The sequence below is a fragment of the Caretta caretta genome, chromosome 13 (genome assembly GCF_965140235.1).
Source record: "Caretta caretta isolate rCarCar2 chromosome 13, rCarCar1.hap1, whole genome shotgun sequence".
In the NCBI taxonomy this organism is placed as follows: domain Eukaryota; kingdom Metazoa; phylum Chordata; order Testudines; family Cheloniidae; genus Caretta; species Caretta caretta.
The window spans coordinates 26,321,988-26,333,899 of record NC_134218.1 but is presented as its reverse complement, the minus strand read 5'-3'; the positions used below and the strand labels follow the sequence as shown (position 1 = coordinate 26,333,899).

General features: G+C 42.9%; 1 protein-coding gene across 3 annotated transcripts in view; it reads right to left on the bottom strand.

Moving 5' to 3' along the window:
- Positions 1–2,129: 2,129 nt before the first annotated feature.
- Positions 2,130–11,912, bottom strand: part of NCOA6 (nuclear receptor coactivator 6) — a 70,172-nt gene continuing 60,389 nt past the window's right edge. For all 3 annotated transcript variants that reach the window (XM_075118829.1, XM_075118830.1, XM_048820720.2), the window contains 2 exons: positions 6,166–6,314; positions 2,130–2,754 (listed from right to left, as the gene is read on the bottom strand). In XM_075118829.1, the coding sequence (XP_074974930.1) occupies positions 2,708–2,754; positions 6,166–6,314 (196 nt within the window). In that variant the 3' untranslated portion in view covers positions 2,130–2,707. The remainder of the gene's footprint in view (positions 2,755–6,165; positions 6,315–11,912) is intronic.

The window sequence follows — 11,912 nt, the reverse complement described above, 5'->3', positions numbered from 1 at the left end:
GCCCAGAAGGGTGCAGAGAAGAAAGAGGGTGTCTACTTCACCTAGAATACTGTTTAAACATTTGCAACATGTTGACAGCTAACTGCCCTAGAGTCAGAACAGAACGTGGCAGTCCAAAGACACATTCTGCAACATTTTATATGTGGAAATCCTAACCACAGGTGCCGGTTGAGTTACACACTGTCAGAGTCTAGGATCTCCAACCAGTGGTGAGAGGTGCTTCAGGAATAAGGAGATACGTTTTATATTAGATATCCAGAACAAAAATGGGGACTAAGTCACAGCCATTCTCACAGGAAAAGCAAATTTAGGGGGATTGAATGACTTAGCGGACTGGTTATGAGATACAGCACTTCTCACCTCAAGGTCAAAAGTGTCCAAAATAGTTCACATCTGAGGGTGATTTAGGGGCCTCTAAGTCTTGTGGTTTTGCTACAGCTTCCATTCATAAAAAAATTCACCATAACTGACTGCCTTGCTGGCAACCTCAGCAGCAAGGCCAAGAATGGCATGGTAAGAAACCAGATTACCCCTTCCTCATAGGTCTGGTCCCTCAAGTTTTAGGCCCATTGGTAGGGTTGTGTGGTGAAGACTGCACTGCCATTACACAACTTGCATCTGTTCTGTGGAAAAAGGGGAGCTTAGTTTCCACAAATATCACCCCAAGAGTTTTCACCAGCATAACAAATAAAATGTAAGGCAAGACTTAAAGAACCTATAAATAAACCCAAGGTTCCCATTTACACTAAGGTTTTCGGGAAACTGACACGTATGACATGTGGAGCTCTTCCTGGGTCTGATCCTGGTCTCATTGAAGTCACTGGGAGTTTTGCCATCAACTTCAATAAGAACAAAATCAGGTGCAGTGTGATCTCATAAGCAGGAAAACACAGAAATAATAAAACAGCTTAGTTTTACATCTTACCTCGTTGAAGATGGTAGGATTTCAAGGAAGCAGAAGTGTGGAGGTTGGAAGTGAAAAGGTAGAATAATTGCCCCTTTTCAGGGTTTTGGCAAAATCTCTGTGAGCCATATTGCCTGCCACTGGCTCTTCAATATCCCTGCATCAGGAGTGGGTAGATGTTTTTGGGGAGAAACTGATTTTATACAGTAATCCAAGGTATCAAAAGAGCATGACTGAATGTGACTCTCTGGGGGAAGTTAGCAGTTTCAGAACACAGGTAACATATACTTCCCTTTGGCCCTAGCCCAGGAGAGAATTTTTCCCTCTGAAGTTTTATATGCAAAAAGTTCAGCTTTCTGGGGCAGCCCCTGACCAATCAACATTTGGCATTTTTGGCACAAGACAGCTTATTTGCCACTTTATGTTCCACAGACCATTTTTTACAAGGTGCAATATTTGTCAGAATCACTTGTGTGCAAGGTAACAGGAAACCTAGGAAGACTTGTGTCTGAGGCCATGCCTACACTTACCTAGATCGGCACTGCTGCGATCGATGCAGCGGTGTCAATTTAGCAGGTCTACTGTAGACCCACTATATCGATCGCAGAGTGCTCTCCAGACAACTCCAGTAGGTACTCCAGCTCCCTGAGAAGAGTAAGCGACGTCGGCGGGCCAGCATCTCTCAGCGACACAGTGCGGTAAGTCAACCTAAGCTACGTCGACTTCAGTTACGTTATTCACGTAACTAGAGTAGCGTAACTTAGGTTGACTTACCGCGGTAGTATAGACAAGGCCTCAATTTCTTACCATGAAAGATTCCCAGCACACTAAGGCTGACCTACTTTCTCATGTAGTACATGTGAACAAGTCACCACTGAGCGCAGAATACTTATCCAGATAAAACTTCCAGGTACCAGATTTCAGAAAGTCTCCAAACCGCATTCTTCTGTGCAGTATCTTCCTCTTGGTGAACACTCGGACATGGAGAAAGCTATCTTTTGGGACTCTTTGGTCCATATTAAATGCATGCATCCTGAAGGCTGGGGTAGTAGGCTTTGAATATTTTCGTGCTTTGCAACAACAGCTGCACTAGTTAATTCATTTGTGGTTAAACAAATTCCTCTTTAAAGCTCCAAATAAGGAGCTTGTAGGCCTAGAGCTTCAAGTAATCCACTCAATCTTCCTGTACAGTACTATGCTGCTGCTAATAATAATACAACCCAAATTATAGGGCAACAACATTTATTTAGAGCATTAGGGATTCCACATTATACAAACCCTTCAATTTATTTGTATTTCACTGGTCCGTTTCTACAACAAATACATCAGATCTACTTTATAATAAAAATATTTACATTTCCAAACAAGACAGGGTTTGCCTGTAACCCTCTTACTGCTATTCACATACAGTACTTAAAACAACAGCACAATACATCGTTTTAATACCTAAAAATGGCAACCCTGTAATCTAATTTTTTTTTTAATGAAAAGTGCAAACTTAGAAATAAGTTTACAACTGCCTTTCCCTCCCTCCTCCCTTGCATTTCTTACAACACATTATCCTAATGCGCTAACTCTGGACTTCACCTTCCCATACCAGAGGGTTTAACAATAACCCAATTTTATATCCATTTATTTGTTTTTAGAAAAAAAACTTGTACTTACTGGGAACAGTATAATATTCAGATGACTCTACTGTACATAATTTTATTCTTTTTTCAAAAAAAAGAAAAAAATCACAACTCAAAATTGCTACTGGTAAATTCACACTCATTTGCAAGTCTTGTGTTTCCATGCAGTACTTTACTTGGATTTTCTTCTTTTTGACTGCATTGCACTGGCATTCGTTTCTGTAATTAAAAGGAAAAACCTGTGGATGCTAAGCTAGTAAGCCTGTCAAGAGAGGCACACACATTGCTTTTTTTTTTTGTTTACATGTTAAGAAAAAACACTGTGGGGGAGGGAAATTCAGACTGTGAGCACCAGAGAGGAGGGATTGTTTCTCATCTTGAGTTTGTACAGCACCTAACCCGATGGGTCCCTGATCCTGACTGAGGCTGTTAGGGAGATAGGACAATCCCAAATAAATAATGATAATAAACTCTAAGTAGCTTCTCTTACAAGGATGTGTGCAAACAGCTTCCCCGCTCACAGGGGTGTTTGAAGGCTTAACATTTGCAAAGCTTTAAGATCCTTGGCTGAAAGATGCTGAGTAAGTATTATTACCGTATTAGCTCTAGTTATGATTCTGCCATCTTGCAAAGCACTGCCACAAGAAGAAACCCATAAAACATTACACATGGCTTCAAGAACTTGAACTACACAGTTACAGGTGCAGTGCTTAGACACTACAGAGATGGGTGCAATAGGAAAAAAGTGAATGGTTTTTGGAATGTGCCTTTTAAATGCAGAATCTGTTGGTCCCACTACAGAGAGGGCTTGAGTCCTGATGTAACACAACTGTGTATTAAACTCTTGCTTTTGCTTAATGTATGGCTTCTGTAGGGAGAATCCACTATGTCTCACTAATAACTTGCATAGCAAGTTACAAAATACTGTAGCACTTCAGCAGAGGAAACAGAAGTACTTACAGAAGCTAGAGAGAAAGCAGAGGTCATTTCAAGTGCACTTAAAGTGCACTCGCAATTTCCATTTTAAAGTGGTAAGAAAAATATTGAGCAAGGACGGAGGGAACCTACATCCTTACAATTTTAACTAAGTACAACATAGTAAAAGTTTGTGATGATTCTTTGGCTCTTTACAATGTCTTCTGAAGACTATCCTTCTGTAACAATCTGCATTTTAAAACTACTGGGGAAAAACAGTGTTGCAAGGCAACAAAGCAAAAAACCAAATACTGTGTGCAATTCGGTCTCTCATGTTTAAGAAAGATGAATTTGAACTGGAATAGATGCAGAGAAGGGCTACCAGGATGATCACAGAAATGGAGAACCTTCCTGACAAGAGGAGACTTGGCCTGTTTAGCCTAACAAAACAAAGGCTTAGTGGAGATATGTTTGCTCCCCATAAATACATCAGAGGAATAAATGCCAGGGAGAGAGAGGAGTTATTTAAGTTAAGGGCCAATGTTGGCACAAGAACAAATGGATATAAACTGTCCATGAACAAGTTTAGGCTTGGAATTAGACAAAGGTTTCTAATCATCAGAGGGGTGAAGTTCTAAAACACCCTTCCAAGGGGAGCAGTGGGGGCAAAAAACCTAATTTGTTTCAAGACCGAGTTCAATACATTTATGGAGGGGATGGTACAATGAGATTGCCTACAACGGCATATGGCCCATTCGTGACTGTTATTAGCACATATCTCCAATGGCTAGAAATGGGACTCTAGATGGGGAGGGCTCTGAGTCCCCAACAGAACCTCACCCATTCAACCCCAACCCCAGATATAGCAGTCAGTTGTACCCTGAGCATTTCAGCAAGATCCAACAGCCAGAGAATTGTTTCCCAGATATCTATGTGTAGGAGCCAGAGGGGGGACATGCCGCTGCTTCTGGGAGCCGCACAGAGCAGCCCCTTACCCGGCTCCCTGGCTGGAGCGCTAAAGCGGGGCAAGCCTCAGACCCAGCGGGAGCTCGAGGGCCAGATTAAAATGGTTGGTGGGCCGGATGCGGCCCATGGGCTGTAGTTTGCCCACCCCTGCTGTAGAGCCACTTCTTCCAAAATACCTACAAGAACTAGCAAAGTATTTCTCTTCCAACAATCTCTTTTACTCCATCTTACTGTGCACTAGATTCTGTTTAAAGAACTTGCATCACCTCTCCTATCCCTCACTGCACAGTGTCTGAAGTCAGTCTGTATGTTTCTTAGTGCACAGATTGTGTTTTCATTTGTAATGAAAGGCATCTAACACGTTCCCGAGTGCATTTAAAATAATAAATACACTTAAAAAAAAGTTCTCAATCACTATTAAAAGGTAGAACAGACAGGAGTATGCACAAATGACAAACTTCTTCCGGTTCCATCAGTTAGGTGAACGTATGTATGCTAGTCAAGGGTGTGAAAAAGCCATACCCTGACTGACATAGCTATGCTGACCTAACTCCCAGTGTAGATGCTGCTATGTCAAAGGAAGAATGTTTATGTCAACATATGGCCTGGTCCACACCTAAAACAGGTCAACCTAGCTATCTCACTCAGGGCTGCGAAAATGCCCTGTGCAATGTAATTAGGTCAACCTGACCCCCACTATAAAACAGCTTGGCTGACAGAAGAATTCTTCATCGATCTGCATATGATCTCTCAAAGGGGTGGATTTATTACAGAAATGGAAAAACCCTTTCTGTTGCTGTAGTAAACGCAGAGCTACCCATAGCTACTGTCATTTGGGGATGTCGTGTTCTTAAACCAACAGGAAACAACGAAAAGCAGTACAGCAGTTACTCAAAGTATTCACCTATGGCTGTGATAGCTCCTGTACCTGCTTGTGCCCAGCTCTGCTCCTGCCTTTGACCCAGCCTTGCCTCACTCCAGGTAACCCAGCTCTGACCCTCAGCTCTGGCATCTGGTCTCTGACTTCTGCTCTGACCTGCAATTCCAACCACTAGGACTGACCACCCACGTCTCACTCACTGACATCACGATCCAGGCATTCTACTAGTGAACATGTATGTGCCACACACATGCTGCATACTTTGTTCTAGACCACAGGCCTTAGAGAAATAAGACACTCCAGCAACTGCTGATGCCATGGGTTAATATCTGTAACTTTAGGATTTCACGTATTCTTGGACAGAACAGCTGAGGATCTGTGTACTAGCACACGTCACTCTTAGATGGTCATCGAGGCAGAATTCTAAGAATGTCTGAGCAGCATAACAAGACCATTTGGATTTCCAAAAGCAGATCACACACACGAAGTGAGACAAATGCTTACATCTTCTTTCAGACTGTAGGAAAAATGTCACTGTCTTGCTTGAGTAGAGTTCTTTCAATGTCTGCCCATTACTGCCAATAGTACTATATTTTAAGAATGCTATGTGAATGAGTACTGCAGAAAAACTTAACAGTGGAAAATGTGCATACAAACAGATGTACTGCAGGTACTGAACTATGTAAACTTCGAAACTCCAGCCTGTGTCTAACTCATCAGTACTAACTCTAGGGTTAGGAGCATACACTGCACACAATATTTACTGGCTGTAAAGTATAGACATGGTACACTTATTCAAACAACATTATTCTTTTGGAAACTACTTCACTTCCTACCCACTCCACAGTAAAGATGTCTGTGCATTTTACCTTTTGCGGTGCTAGAGGCAGATGATGGCCTGGAGGACCTCTTGCGCTGTCCATTCTCCACTGTTTCCTGTGAGGCAGCAGATTCCTCTGTTCTTGAATTTCTTCTACTCGGAGTTTTAGACTTTTCACAACTCTCTTTTGCCTCATTACTAATAAAGTGAGACAAAATAGTTCTGGTGAAGAGCAAGAATCATTTTTTAATGCAGTTCATTAGACAAGCATATTGGTACCAGTTCCGGACCCTTAGCACCGAAGATATGAAATGCTATGGATACGGGTAGAGAATATTTGCAACATTCAAAAGACCGAGAAATTAGGTATCTTTTAAATGGTCAGCAGATATCACCATTCCTGAACTCTAGGAAAAGCCTTAAGTTACATAAGAAACTGCTATAATAAGGAAATACAGAACTGAAGTCACAGATGAACACAAGGGAGAATTGTGAACTTTTAAGAAGGGACTGTTGTCAACTATTCTGTACAACTAAGAGTTGCTTCACTAATCTTTCTAAATGATTTATTCCCAGACCAAAACAGGCTTTAGTAAGGTGGGTTTAATGCTTTAAAAGAATTAACAACGAAGTGCAGTTCTGCCATGAAAAGTTATTCTACAATGGTACGGTGGGGCGCCACATTTATTTTCCCTCACACCAGATTAGCAGTGCCGTGATTACATTTAAAACTGTTTACTCATTTCTACCAGCCTTGCAAACTCATCTTGTGCTCTGGGAATTAAGCGAAGTTATTTTCTTCTCATACACAGACACTAGTAAATTTCACAGTTGTATGCAGTGGTTTTGCAGCCATGTCGGCCACAGGATATTAGAGAGACAAGGTGGGTGAGGTAATACCTTTCATTGGACCAATTTCTGTTGGTGAGAGACACCTGCTTTTGAGCTACACAGAGCTCTTCCTCAGGTCTGGGAAAGGTACTCAGATTGTCACAGCTAAATACAAGGTTGAACAGATAGTTCAGCACGTATTCTAAGGGACCATTCAAGATGTAGTGCCCCGTCAACACCCCCTGTAATCATCGGATAAAAAGGGGAGTCAGTGGGTTACAGATTGTTGTCATAAGCCATAAAAATCCAGTGTCTTTATTAAGACCATGACCAGACCCTAGCAGAACAGATGCAAAACCTGCAGACATCTCTCCACTGCTACAATGATCAACATCCCGCACAACACACCTTTCAAGGTCCGTGGATCCTACACATGCTATGGTGTACCTCCTCCAGTGCACTAAATGCCCCAACAACAAGTATGTGGGTGAAACCAGACAATCTCTGTGCTCTTGAATGAACTCACAGAGAAAAATTATAAAAGACATAACACCCTTCCCCTTCCCCGTATCACCTATGGGTGAACACTTTTCATGAAGCGATCACTCTATGTCTGACCTATTAGTCCTCATCCTCAAAGGAAACCTGCACAACACTTTCAAAAGGTGAGCCTGATGCAAGACACTAAAAATCCTGATTTTAATAAAGATGCTGGATTTATAGCTTATTACAACAATCTGTAACCCACTAACCCCCCTTTTTGTCCTAAGACTACAGGGATGTTAACAGGCCACTTCACCTTTAGAATATGGGCTAACTACTCATGCTAAACTATCTATTCAACCTTGTATTTAGCTATGGCACTCTAAGTTATCTTTCCCAGACTTGAGGAAGATGTGTAGCTTGAAAGCTTGTCCGTCTCACCAACAGAATTTGGTCCGATAAAAGATATTACCTCACCCACCTTGTCTCACCAGTAAATTTCAACAGGCCAAATGAAGCCCTCAGTGACATCTATGCAACCCTATTGTCTTCTGTGGGTTCACAAGGTAACTAAGTGAAACCAATTAAACAACTCTGTTGATTAACATACAAGGAACAGAATTCACTTCATGCCCTCTTCATGTGACGTCTCTGCAGGACTAACAAGAATAAAAATGTATTTTAGTCAGCAGTCCTGAGTCTGAAAAAACACACAGAGGAGATCTGTAGAGTACAAAGGTTCTATTTTTACATAGTCACTTCTAAGAGGAAATCCTCATTTTAAGAGAGAAAACTTATACAAGTTCGTAATTTTAACAGCTGATGTCTGAAAGCCAAGGAATTCAACAGTCAAGTTACAAAGACAAAAAGGCACAGAACATTGGCAAGCATGGAAGGGCAGAGAGAACATAATCAGGTAGGCAAATAAGTATCCCCATTTTACATATGGGAATACAGTGACACAGAAAAGCTAAATGACTTGCCTAAAATATAAAACAAGTGTCAACACTAGGCTTCAACCCTGTTCACCAGATCTCATATCTAACCCACTAGATCAGTGTTTCTCAACGTGTGGGCTGCAACCCCCAGTGGGGTCACCGGAAGGATTTAGGAGGAAGCAAGTAGGGCCAGCACTAAGGAGTAGGTTTCAGAGTAGCAGTCGTGTTAGTCTGTATTAGCAAAAAGAAAAGGAGTACTTGTGGCACCTTAGAGACTAACCAATTTATTTGAGCATAAGCTTTCGTGAGCTACAGCTCAGTTCATTGGATGCATTCAGTGGAAAATACAGTGGGGAGATTTATATATATAGAGACCATGAAACAATGGGTGTTATCATACACACTGTAACCAGAGTGATCACTTAAGGTGAGCTATTACCAGCAGGAGAGCGGGGGCCGAGGGGGAACCTTTTGTAGTGATAATCAAGGTGGGCCATTTCCAGCAGTTGACAAGAATGTCTGAGGAACAGTGGGGGGGGCGGGCGGGGGGATAAACATGGGGAAATAGTTTTACTTTGTGTAATGACCCATCCACTCCCAGTCTCTATTCAAGCTTAAGTTAATTGTATCCAGTTTGCAAATTAATTCCAATTCAGCAGTCTTTCGTTGGAGTCTGTTTTTGAAGTTTTTTTGTTGAAGAATTGCAACTTTTAGGTCTATAATCGAGTGACCAAAGAGATTGAAGTGTTCTCCAACTGGCTTTTGAATGTTATAACTCTTGACATCTGATTTGTGTCCATTTATTCTTTTACATAGAGACTGTCCAGTTTGACCAATATACATGGCAGAGGGGCATTGCTGGCACATGATGGCATATATCACATTGGTAGATGTGTAGGTGAACGAGCCTCTGATAGTGTGGCTGATGTGATTAGGCCCTACGATGGTGTCCCCTGAATAGATATGTGGACACAGCTGGCAATGGGCTTTGTTGCAAGGATAGGTTCCTGGGTTAGTGGCTCTGTTGTGTGGTGTGTGGTTGCTGGTGAGTATTTGCTTCAGGTTGGGGGGCTGTGTGTAAGCAAGGACTGGCCTGTCTCCCAAGATCTGTGAGAGCGATGGGTCGTCCTTCAGGATAGGTTGTAGATCCTTGATGATGCATTGGAGAGGTTTTAGTTGGGGGCTGAAGGTGATGGCTAGTGGCTGTGTTATTTTCTTTGTTGGGCCTGTCCTGTAGTAGGTGACTTCTGGGTACTCTTCTGGCTCTGTCAATCTGTTTCTTCAATTCAGCAGGTGGGTATTGTAGTTGTAAGAATACTTGATAGAGATCTTGTAGGTGTTTGTCTCTGTCTGAGGGGTTGGAGCAAATGTGGTTGTATCGTGGAGCTTGGCTGTAGACAATGCATCGTGTGGTGTGGTCTGGATGAAAGCTGGAGGCATGTAGGTAGGAATAGCGGTCAGTAGGTTTCCGGTATAGGGTGGTGTTTATGTGACCATCGCTTATTAACACCATAGTGTCCAGGAAGTGGATCTCTTGTGTGGACTGATCCAGGCTGAGGTTGATGGTGGGATGGAAATTGTTGAAATCATGGTGGAATTCCTCAAGGGCTTCTTTTCCATGGGTCCAGATGATGAAGATGTCATCAATGTAGCGCGAGTAGGGGCATTAGGGGACGAGAGCTGTAATCACTCGATTACAGATCTAAAAGTGGCAATACGTCAACAAAAAAACTTCAAAAACAGACTCCAACGAGAGACTGCTGAATTGGAATTAATTTCCAAACTGGATACAATTAACTTAGGCTTGAATAGAGACTGGGAGTGGATGGGTCATTACAAACAAAGTAAAACTATTTCCCCATGTTTATCCCCCCCCACACTCCACTGTTCCTCAGACGTTCTTGTCAACTGCTGGAAATGGCCCACCTTAATTAGCACTACAAAAGGTCCTCTCCCCTGCCCCCCACCGCTCTCCTGTTGGTAATAGATCACTCTGGTTACAGTGTGTATGGTAACACCCATTGTTTCATGTTCTCTATGTATATAGATGTCCCCACTGTATTTTCCACTGACTGCATCCAATGAAGTGAGCTGTAGCTCACGAAAGCTTATGCTCAAATAAATTTGTTAGTCTCTAAGGTGCCACAAGTCCTCCTTTTCTTTTCACTAAGGAGTAGGAAGCAGGGAAATTGCCTGGGGCCCTACACTACAGGGCCAATTTACATGTTTCAGTCCCATGGGGGGCTGAAGCCCTGTGCCTCCAGCTGCGGGGGGCTGAAGCCCGAAGCCCTGAGCTTAAAGGTAGGCCATCACAATTTTTTCTAGGGGAGTCATGGTTTTTTTTTGTTTGTTTTTGTTTTTTAAGTCCAAAGTGGGTTCCCAGCACAAAAAGATTGAGAAACATTGCACTCTAGACTAATCCATTAGACTAGCGTTCCACATGTAGGTCCCTTAGCTTCTGTTTTGCCATCTGTAATTAGTAAAATAAAGATAAGGCTAATTATCTACTTCAGAGGAGTGTTGTGAGGCCTACCCAAATAACATTTGTAAATGTTTGTAAGTACGATGTCTAGTCACTGGCAGAAGTGGAAATGGAACTCCAGAGGTCTGACTCCCCATGCCTGTGATTAGTGCACATCTGTAGTGACATCTGAAGGTGCCACTACAGCCCCTGCCCTTGTTGCTTTCCCAGGGATAAGGAAATCCAAAACAGCCAGAGAAAACCCTTCCTGAACTGAGTATGACCTTTAGTACTCTGTATGAGGCAGGGCTCTCCTAATGTGTGCGATACCTATGCACAGTTCTGAAAGTCCACATTCAGCTTGGGAGGATTCCTTAATGCCATAAAAACCTGACTTGCAGAACTTCAGTGGGGTTCATAAAGTGACACGCTGCCAAAAAAGGCATTACCTGTTTCCGAGTCACTGATAACTCAGAAGAAAGTTCTCTTGAATGCTTTTAGATCAATGTCCTAAAACAGTGGTTCCCAAACTTGTTCCGCCGCTTGTGCGGGGAAAGCCCCTGGCGGGCCGACCGGTTTGTTTACCTGCCGTGTCTGCAGGTTCGGCCGATCGTGGCTCCCAGTGTCTGTGGTTCGCTGCTCCAGGCCAATGGGAGCTGCTGGAAGCACCAGGGAAGAGTATGAAAATATTGCTCGGGCATGTAGGAATGAAATCTGGAGGGCCAAATCGCACCTGGAGTTGCAGCTAGCAAGAGATGTCAAGAGTAACAAGATGGGTTTCCTCAAGTATGTTGGCAACAAGAAGAAAGCCAAGGAAAGTGTCGGCCCCTTACTGAATGAGGGAGGCAACCTAGTGACAGAGGATGTGGAAAAAGCTAATGTGCTCAGTGCTTTTTTTGCCTCTGTCTTCACTAACAAGGACAGCTCGCAGACTGCTGCGCTGGGCATCACAACATGGGGAGTAGATGGCCAGCCCTCTGTGGAGAAAGAGGTGGTTAGGGACTATTTAGAAAAGCTGGACGTGCACAAGTCCATGGGGCCGGACGAGTTGCATCCGAGAGTGCTAAAGGAATTGGTGGCTGT